Below are 10,920 nucleotides of genomic sequence, written 5' to 3' on the forward strand. Positions count from 1 at the left end.
TGCATGGTGCTTGCAACGCCAGGGTTGACAAAAAAAGTATAAAAATGTATGAACTCACTACTGTAAGTGGCTCTGGATAAGAGTGTCTGCTAAATTACTCAAATATAAAAAATATATGTAATGAAAAAACAGTATTGTATATACAAAACAATAAACTTTGTCATGTCTACTCTGGCGCTCGTTGTCACCATTACGCACACCTGCCACCATGGGACTCCATCACGTCATTGATTTCCTCCCCTATATCTGTCATTCCCCAGTCAGCATTGATGTTGTTATGGTTCTCATGTCCAGATGCTGTTCTTGTTTTGTTTCATGTTTATTTATTAAATCCACACCTGCTTCTCGTCTCCCAGCGTCTGTCCTTACAAACTTGAATTATAGTTTAATGATAATAAAGAAACTTTTGATTGTGTTTTTTTGGGGGGGGGATGCCTCATGCATGGATAGAGTTTTGTGATTGTTTTTTATTTATTGTCAAACTATAATAAAGAACTGTGTCCTAAACCTCTGTGGTCTGTCTCCTCCCTCACTAGAACCTGTTGTTGCTGGTCCCTTCTGACCGCTACCTGACAGAACACAGTCTGAACCACCCAGCCTTCCAGCCCCTCCGCCTCCTGGAGCAGCCCGCCCCAGCACCACCCTCCCCTAACCCCCCACGCTCCTCCAAGAGGAAGCCCCACAGCCACATGGAGAACACCGTGCCCACCAGGTCAGCACTGTAGGGTGTTGTTGGTGTTGATGTTGTTGTTGTTCAGAACACCGTGCCCACCAGGTCAGCACTGTAGGGTGTTGTTGGTGTTGATGTTGTTGTTGTTCAGAACACACTGCCCACCAGGTCAGCACTGCACTGGACACTACAAGGGGTCTGGTTAAGTTCTGGATACTGCATGGGGTCACATCTGGCTTGTTGTTCTAGCACAGATAAAACAAGCTACTTAGATTTATGGATTACCTATACAGTGCTTTGCAAAGGTATTCATCCCCCTTGGCGTTTTTCCTATTTTGTTGCATTACAACCTGTAATTTAAATGGATTTTTATTTGGATTTCATGTAATGGACATACACAAAATAGTCCAAATTGGTGAAGTGAAATAAAAAAATTACTTGTTTCAAAAAATTCTAAAAAATTAATAACGGAAAAGTGGTGTGTGCATATGTATTCACCCCCTTTGCTATGAAGCCCCTAAATAAGATCTGGTGCAACCAATTACCTTCAGAAGTCACATAATTAGTTAAATAAAGTCCACCTGTGTGCAGTCTAAGTGTCACATGATCTCAGTATATATACACCTGTTCTGAAAGGCCCCAGAGTCTGCAACACCACCAAGCAAGCGGCACCATGAAGACCAAGGAGCTCTCCAAACAGGTCAGGGACAAAGTTGTGGAGAAGTACAGATCAGGGTTGGGTTATAAAAAAATATCCGAAACTTTGAACATCCCACGGAGCACCATTAAATCCATTATTAAAAAATTGAAAGAATATGGCACCACAACAAACCTGCCAAGAGAGGGCCACCAAAACTCACGGACCAGGCAAGGAGGGCATTAATCAGAGAGGCAACAAAGAGACCAAAGATAACCCTGAAGGAGCTGCAAAGCTCCACCTCGGAGATTGGAGTATCTGTCCATAGGACCACTTTAAGCCGTACACTCCACAGAGCTGGGCTTTACGGAAGAGTGGGCAGAAATAGGCCATTGCTTAAAGAATAAAATAAGCAAACACGTTTGGTGTTCGCCAAAAGGCATGTGGGAGACTCCCCAAACATATGGAAGAAGGTACTCTGGTCAGATGAGACAAAAATTGAGCTTTTTGGCCATCAAGGAAAACGCTATGTCTGGTGCAAACCCAACACCTTTCATCACCCCGAGAATCCCATCCCCACAGTGAAGCATGGTGGTGGCAGCATCATGCTGAGGGGATGTTATTCATCGGCAGGGACTGGGAAACTGGTCAGAATTGAAGGAATGATGGATGGTGCTAAATACAGGGAAATTCTTGAGGGAAACCTGTTTCAGTCTTTCAGACATTTGAGACTGGGACGGAGGTTCACTTTCCAGCAGGACAATGACCCTAAGCATACTGCTAAAGCAACACTCGAGTGGTTTAAGGGGAAACATTTAAATGTCTTGGAATGGCCTAGTCAAAGCCCAGACCTCAATCCAATTGAGAATCTGTGGTATGACTTAAAGATTGCTGTACACCAGCGTAACCCATCCAACTTGAAGGAGCTGGAGCAGTTTTGCCTTGAAGAATGGGTAACAATCCCAGTGGCTAGATGTGCCAAGCTTATAGAGACCCCAAGAGACTTGCAGCTATAATTGCTGCAAAAGGTGGCTCTACAAAGTAGTTACTTTGGGGGGGGTGAATAGTTATGCACGCTCAAGTTTTCAGTTTTTTGTCTTATTTCTTGTTTGTTTCAGAAGAAAAAATATTTTGCATCTTCAAAGTGGTAGGCATGTTGTGTAAATCAAATGATACAAACCTCCAAAAAATCCATTTTAATTCCAGGCTGTAAGGCAACAAAATAGGAAACATTCCAAGGGGGGTGAATACTTTCACAAACCACTGTACATGTACCTTATCTCTCAATCTCAATATCTCTCGATCTTATACCCCTCTCTCTCTCCTTCTCCCCCCCCCCCCCCCCTTCTCCCCCCCCTCTCCTTCTCCCCCCCCCCCCCCCCCCCCCCCTCTCCCCCCCCCCCCCCCCCGCTCCTTCTCCCCCCCCCCCATCCCAGAAGCCACGGCAGTAAGAGCTCAGGTCACCGTCACTCTAACAGTAAGGAATGTTCCAGCCTGCCTCGCCATGGCGACCTTCTCCTAGGCAACGACAGCTTCCTGAACGGCAACAAGCCTGTGTCGTCCAGCCTGAGCCCCACCCTCCACCCCAAGGCCTACATGACCCAGACCCTCAACCGCTCCGTCTCCTATAGTAAGGACTTGGTCAACAACAACATGCCACACCTGCTCAGCCCCAAGGACACCAAGGTAAACAGCATCAGGACCCCGACTTTCATTGACTTATTCAAACAAACTTGTTTACATCAATTGTATTCATTTAGTTTTTCTCTAACTGTCTATGTCCTGACCTGTGTTTATTCTTGACATGTGCAGTCGTGGTCAAAAGTTTTGAGAATGACACAAGTATTGGTCTTCACAAAGTTCGCTGCTTCAGTGTTATGAGATATTTTTGTCAGATGTTACTATGGTATACTGAAGTATAATTACAAGTGTCAAAGGCTTTTATTAACAATTACATTAAGTTTATGCAAAGAGTCAATATTTGCAGTGTTGACCCTTCTTTTTCAAGACCACTGCAATCCGGCCTGGCATGCTGTCAATTAACTTCTGGGCCACATCCTGACTGATGGCAGCCCATTCTTGCATAATCAATGCTTGGAGTTTGTCAGAATTTGTGTGGTTTTGTTTGTCCACCCGCCTCTTGAGGATCGACCACAAGTTCTCAATGGGATTAAGGTCTGGGGAGTTTTCTGGCCATGGACCCAAAATGTCGATGTTCTGTTCCCCGAGCCACTTAGTTATCACTTTTGCCTTATGGCAAGGTGCTCCATCATGCTGGAAAAGGCATTGGTCGTCACCAAACTGTTCTTGGATGGTTGGGAGAAGTTGCTCTTGGAGGATGTGTTGGTACCATTCTTTATTCATGGCTGTGTTCTTAGGCAAAATTGTGAGTGAGCCCACTCCTTGGCTGAGAAGCAACCTGGTCTCAGGATGCTTTACTGTTGGCATGACACAGGACTGATGGTAGCGCTCACCTTGTCTTCTCCGGACAAGGTGTTTTCCGGATGCCCCAAGCAATCGGAAAGGGGATTCATCAGAGAAAATGACTTTATCCCAGTCCTCAGCAGTCCAATCCCTGTACCTTTTGAAGAATATCAGTCTGTCCCTGATGTTTTTCCTGGAGAGAAGTGGCTTCTTTGCTGCCCTTCTTGACACCAGGCCATCCTCCAAAAGTCTTCGCCTCACTGTGTGTGCAGATGCACTCACACCTGCCTGCTGCCATTCCTGAGCAAGCTCTGCACTGGTGGTGCCCCGATCCCGCAGCTGAATCAACTTTAGGAGACGGTCCTGGCGCTTGCTGGACTTTCTTAGGCGCCCTGATGCCTTCTTCACAACAATTGAACCTCTCTCCTTGAAGTTCTTGATGATCCGATAAATGTTTGATTTAGGTGCAATCTTACTAGCAGCAATATCCTTGCCTGTGAAGACCTTTTTGTGCAAAGCAATGATGACGGCACGTGTTTCCTTGCAGGTAACCATGGTTAACAGAGGAAGAACAATGATTTCAAGCACCACAATGATTTCAAGCTTCCAGTCTGTTATTCTAACTCAATCAGCATGACAGAGTGATCTACAGCCTTGTCCTCGTCAACACTCTCACCTGTGTTAACGAGAGAATCACTGACATGATGGCAGCTGGTCCTTTTGTGGCAGGGCTGAAATGCAGTGGAAATGTTTTTGGGGGATTAAGTTCATTTTCATGGCAAAGAGGGACTTTGCAATTAATTGCAATTTATCTGATCACTCTTCATGACATTCTGGAGTATATGCAAATTGCCATAATCAAAACCGAGGCAGCAGACTTTGTGAAAATTAGTATTTGTGTCATTCTCAAAACTTTTGACCACGACTGTATGTTCATATTAATGCACAAGGCTGCAGACACCATGGGGACAATAAAGTCATTAATTATCTTGTCTTATTTTATCTTCTCTTTATTTTAAAGGGCACGACACAGTTTGACTTCAACCTGGTTGGTGTTGGGCCCCCAGGGGCCAAGGCTCCTGACCAGCAGGGCCCTGGAGCTATGTATGTGAAGTCCACCTCCCGTTCTCAGCAGCAGCAACAGCAAGGTCAGGGGTCATCCTACTGAAACATTCACATAAGATGAATACATACCAGTTCCTTAATACTTAAAATGAAAACTGCTATAGACTAGAATCCTGTCCAGGGGGTATACTTGAACAGCTGCCATACTATACAGAAACAGGAGAGAGGCTCCTGCCCTATGGGCCGTTCTGGTTCACTCTACAGAAACAGGAGAGAGGCACCTGCCCTATGGGCCGTTCTGGTTCACGCTACAGAAATAGGATATATACGCTCCTGCCCTATGGGCCGTTCTGGTTCACTCTACAGAAACAGGAGAGAGGCTCCTGCCCTATGGGCCGTTCTGGTTCAGTCTACAGAAACAGGAGAGAGGCTCCTGCCCTATGGGCCGTTCTGGTCCACTCTACAGAAACAGGAGAGAGGCACCTGCCCTATGGGCCGTTCTGGTTCACTATACAGAAACAGGAGAGAGGCTCCTGCCCTATGGGCCGTTCTGGTTCACTCTACAGAAACAGGAGAGAGGCACCTGCCCTATGGGCCGTTCTGGTTCACTCTACAGAAACAGGAGAGAGGCTCCTGCCCTATGGGCCGTTCTGGTTCACTCTACAGAAACAGGAGAGAGGCTCCTGCCCTATGGGCCGTTTTTGGTTCAGTCTACAGAAACAGGAGAGAGGCTCCTGCCCTATGGGCCGTTCTGGTTCACTACAGAAACAGGAGAGAGGCACCTGCCCTATGGGCCGTTCTGGTTCACTATACAGAAACAGGAGAGAGGCTCCTGCCCTATGGGCCGTTCTGGCTCAGGCAAGACTACTTACTTATATATAAAAAGAACTGGCAATACAAAAGTAAAGCACACCCTTGATGAAAATGTATTGAAATTACACTGCAACACAATACTAATACAATAAATGCATTGCAACCCATTTTTTACATTTGAACATTTCCAGTAGGGCAGGGACGACACTCTTCCTTTCTGGAGGGCAAGACCAATACCATGGAGAAACAACATGGCCGCCACGGTGGACACAACATAGACTCCACCCACAGCTCCTCCAAGAGTTCCAGCTCCTACCTGAGCCTGTCCAAGAGCCACAGCGCCCTGAGCAACAACGCCAAGTCTGTGGGTGGTAATCCTGGTGATGGGGTGAGGGGCATGCACCCTGACGACCCTACGGCAACCGCTGGAATCTCTGCCCGCTTCTTCCCTGCCAGGTAACATAGAGAGAGAGCTGTCAGGGAATGGTTAACCTAGAGAGAGAGAGAGCTATAAGGGATGGGTTAACCTATATATATAGAGAGAGAGCTGTCAGGGAAGGGTTAACATATATTTATATATATATATAGAGAGAGAGCTGTCAGGGAAGGGTTAACCTAGAGAGAGAGCTGTCAGGGAATGTTTAACCTAGAGAGAGAGAGCTGTCAGGGATTGGTTAACCTAGAGAGAGAGAGATGTCAGGAAATGGTTAACCTAGAGAGAGAGAGCTGTCAGGGAATGGTTAACCTAGAGAGAGAGAGAGCTGTCAGGGAATGGTTAACCTAGAGAGAGAGAGAGCTGTCAGGGAATGGTTAACCTAGAGAGAGAGAGAGCTGTCAGGGAATGGTTAACCTAGAGCGAGAGAGAGCTGTCAGGGAATGGTTAACCTAGAGAGAGAGAGAGCTGTAAGGGGAGGGTTAACCTATATATATATAGAGAGAGAGCTGTCAGGGAAGGGTTAACCTAGAGAGAGAGAGAGCTGTAAGGGAAGGGTTAACCTATATATATAGAGAGAGAGCTGTCAGGGAAGGGTTAACCTATATATATATAGAGAGAGAGCTGTCAGGGAAGGGTTAACCTAGAGAGAGAGCTGTCAGGAAATGGTTAACCTAGAAAGAGAGAGCTGTCAGGAAATGGTTAAACTAGAGAAAGAGAGAGCTGTAAGAAAAGGTTAACCTATATATATAGAGAGAGAGCTGTCAGGGAAGGGTTAACATATATTTATATATATATATAGAGAGAGAGAGCTGTCAGGGAAGGGTTAACCTAGAGAGAGAGCTGTCAGGGAATGGTTAACCTAGAGAGAGAGAGCTGTCAGGGAATGGTTAATCTAGAGAGAGAGAGAGCTGTCAGGAAATGGTTAACCTAGAGAGAGAGAGATGTCAGGGAATGGTTAACCTAGAGAGAGCGAGAGAGCTGTCAGGGAATGGTTAACCTAGAGAGAGAGCTGTCAGGGAATGGTTAACCTAGAGAGAGAGAGCTGTCAGGGAATGGTTAACCTAGAGAGAGAGAGAGCTGTCAGGAAATGGTTAACCTAGAGAGAGAGAGATGTCAGGGAATGGTTAACCTAGAGAGAGAGAGATGTCAGGTAATGGTTAACCTAGATAGAGCGAGAGATCTGTCAGGGAATGGTTAACCTAGAGAGAGAGAGAGAGCTGTCAGGGAATGGTTAACCTAGAGAGAGAGAGAGAAAGAGAGAGCTGTCAGGGAATGGTTAACCTAGAGAGAGAGAGCTGTCAATGAATGGTTAACCTAGAGAGAGAGAGCTGTCAGGGAATGGTTAACCTAGAGAGAGAGAGCTGTCAGGGAATGGTTAACCTAGAGAGAGAGAGCTGTCAGGGAATGGTTAATGAATGTAGCTTAGTCTCCAACATTCAAGGGCATGCTAACTTATTGATCTTGGTGATGGTGTGTATTTGGAAATGTGTAGTCTCCTGAGGCCAGGTGAACATTGTATTCTCGTTGAGAATTTGAGGTTTATGTAGGTCCGACGGCTAGTAAATACAGTTGAAGTCGGAAGTTTACATACACCTTAGCCAAATACATTTAAACTCAGTTTTTCACAATTCCTGACATTTAATCCTAGTAAAAATTCCCTGTTTTAGGTCAGTTAGGATCACCACTTTATTTTAAGAATGTGAAATGTCAGAATAATAGTAGAGAGAATTATTTATTTCAGCTTTTATTTCTTTCATCACATTCCCAGTGGGTCAGACGTTTACATACACTCAATTAGTATTTGGTAGCATTGCCTTTAAATTGTTTCACTTGGGTCAAACGTTTCGGTTAGCCTTCCACAAGCTTCCCACAATAAGTTGGGTGAATTTTGGCCCATTCCTCCTGACAGAGCTGGTGTAACTGAGTCAGGTTTGTAGGCCTCCTTGCTCGCACACGCTTTCTCAGTTCTGCCCACAAATGTTCTATAGGATAGGTCAGGGCTTTGTGATGGCCACTCCAATACCTTGACTTTGTTGTCCTTAAGCCATTTTGCCACAACTTTGGAAGTATGCTTGGGGTCATTGTCCTTTTGGAAGACCCATTTGCGACCAAGCTTTAACTTCCTGACTGATGTCTTCAGATGTTGCTTCGATATATCCACATAATTTTCCTTCCTCATGATGCCATCTATTTTGTGAAGTGCACCAGTCCCTCCTGCAGCAAAGCACCCCCACAGCATGATGCTGCCACCCCCATGCTTCACGGTTGGGATGGTGTTCTTCGGCTTGCAAGTTACCCCCTTTTTCCTCCAAACATAACGATGGTCATTATGGCCAAACAGTTCTATTTTTGTTTCATCAGACCAGAGGACATTTCTCCAAAAAGTACGATCTTTGTCCCCATGTGCAGTTGCAAATCGTAGTCTGGCTTTTTTAAGGCAGTTTTGGAGCAGTGGCTTCTTACTTGCTGAGCGGCCTTTCAGGTTATGTCGATATAGGACTCGTTTTACTGTGGATATAGATACTTTTGTACCTGTTTCCTCCAGCATCTTCACAAGGTCCTTTGCTGTTGTTCTGGGATTGATTTGCACTTTTCGCACCAAAGTACGTTCATCTCTAGGAGACAGAACGCGTCTCCTTCCTGAGCGGTATGACGGCTGCGTGGTCCCATGGTGTTTATACTTGTGTACTATTGTTTGTACAGATGAACGCGGTACCTTCAGGCGTTTGGAAATTGCTCCCAAGAATGAACCAGACTTGTGGAGGTCTACAATTTTTTTTCTGAGGTCTTGGCTGATTTATTTTGATTTTCCCATGATGTCAAGCAAAGAGGCACTGAGTTTGAAGGTAGGCCTTGAAATACATCCACAGGTACACCTCCAATAGGCTAATTGACATAATTTGAGTCAATCAGAAGCTTCTAAAGCCATGACATAATTTTCTGGAATTTTCCAAGCTGTTTAAAGGCACAGTCAACTTAGTGTATGTAAATGTCTGACCCACTGGAATTGTGATACAGTGAATTATAAGTTAAATAATCTGTCTGTAAACAATTGTTGGAAAAATTACTTGTGTCATGCACAAAGTAGATGTCCTAACCGACTTGCCTAAACTATAGTTTGTAAACAAGAAATGTTTGGAGTGGTTGAAAAAATAGTTTTAATGACTCCAACCTAAGTGTATGCAAACTTCCGACTTCAACTGTATGTGTGTTGTTGTACTCATGGTTGAGCTAACTCTATATGTTATTTCAGCTGCCTGGACCTGAACCTCAACGCCCCCCCTGGAAGTCCCCAGGCCCCCCGCCACGGCGAACGCCACTCTTCTGGCCACGCCCCCCCTGGAAGTCCCCAGGCCCCCCGCCACAGCGAACGCCACTCTTCTGGCCACGCCCCCCCTGGAAGTCCCCAGGCCCCCCGCCACAGCGAACGGCACTCTTCGGGCCACACCTCCAGCCACACCGGCCACTCCTCCGGCCACAGCCCCTCGTCCCGCGGCAACAACCCCCGCCTGGAGAGCTCCACCCTGGACTCATCCTGCCGACGCACTTCCTCCTCCAGACACAAAGCTCCAGAGGAGGCCAAGGCCCCGGGCCCGGAGCTTCTTGACCCAGGAGGAGAAGGGGACGGTGGGGGGAACCATGGAGCTCACACCCTGGCCTCCCCCCATGAGTCATACCCCTACGGCCTGGGCTACACCAGTCCTTTCTCTTCCCAGCAGAGGCCCCACCGCCACTCCATGTACGTGAGGAGGAGTGAGCGCCACAGGCCCCACGGAGGTGGGGGTGGAGGGGGTAGTGAGGGGGGCTTAGTGGTGGGGCAGGGGTTGCCCACCAGGGCTAGCAGTCTGCAGATGCTCTCCCCCCAGCTTCAGCACCGCACCCTCACCAGACACTCCGTAGGACACTCTGTGGGATCGTCCAGAGAGGATTGCACTGACGACATGGTCAGGGTCAGTGGCAATAATTGACTGACAGCAGTCATTGTGTGTGTGTGTGCGTGCGTGTATGTGTGTGTGTGTGTGTGTGTGTGTGTGTGTGTGTGTGTGTGTGTGTGTGTGTGTGTGCGTGCGTGCGTGCGTGTGTGTGTGAGTGTCTGTGTATCTCTCTTTGAGGCAGAATCGTAGCTACCTGGCCTAACTCTCATTATTGCTAATGTACTGTCTCTCTCCTGATCTCTCTCTCTCACACACACACACACACACACACACTGCTGCTTCATACTGTCTGCCTCACATGCTATATCTGTCTGTCTGTGTCTGTCTGTCTATCTGTATCTGTCTGTCTGTCTGTCTATCTGTCTGTCCATCTGGTCTACAGAGTGAGCCGTCTTCTAAAGAGGTGGTGACCTCTCACCCCCGACCCCAGATTAAAGACTCCACGCGGGACAACCCGGCCTCCTTTCACTCACAACGCCCTGCTAAGAACGAGGTCCATAGCTTTTTCTGTTGTTCAGCACAGGCTGATTTCACCGCTTACCGCCTGGCTGCTGAATGCTTCTATCAGTGTTTTATCTGCACTGTGTCTATCACTGAGAGCTTCTAAACGTGGCATCACTGAACTGAATGGGTTTAATGGGAAATAAACGATGATAAAAATGTAGGAGTGAGATATCATCTTTGGGAAAGTAACGAGGGAAGACATTGTGTGAAAAGAGCTCATGTTAGATCTTGCTACAGAAACATGATAATTGGATCAATAAGCATGGCTCAACATAGTATTTCCAACTGTGCTGTGTTTGTGGTGTACTGTAGGTACCAGTGGGTATGTACCATGAGCCCCACCCAGAGGACCCAGTCTCCTCCAAGGAGAACCGGATGATCTTCAGTGACTCCATGCCCAGACGGGTAGGAAGCTTCTACAGAGGTACGCAGAGAG

At 46.8% G+C, this 10,920-nt stretch overlaps 1 protein-coding gene across 1 annotated transcript; it reads left to right on the forward strand.

Annotated features, from left to right (window-relative positions):
- Positions 1 to 536: 536 nt before the first annotated feature.
- LOC311123726 (cyclin-dependent kinase-like 5) lies at positions 537 to 10,908 on the forward strand (the record flags this gene model as incomplete). The annotated part of the gene is made up of 7 exons (XM_084197962.1): positions 537 to 712; positions 2,744 to 2,993; positions 4,753 to 4,879; positions 5,801 to 6,065; positions 9,299 to 9,995; positions 10,363 to 10,473; positions 10,797 to 10,908. Coding segments are annotated over 7 exons (1,738 nt in total), but the record flags the coding sequence as incomplete, so codon positions are not given.
- Positions 10,909 to 10,920: the final 12 nt, after the last annotated feature.

The sequence above is a fragment of the Coregonus lavaretus genome (assembly GCF_964263955.1).
Source record: "Coregonus lavaretus genome assembly, contig: HAP1_SCAFFOLD_10011, whole genome shotgun sequence".
Taxonomy (NCBI): Eukaryota; Metazoa; Chordata; class Actinopteri; order Salmoniformes; family Salmonidae; genus Coregonus; species Coregonus lavaretus.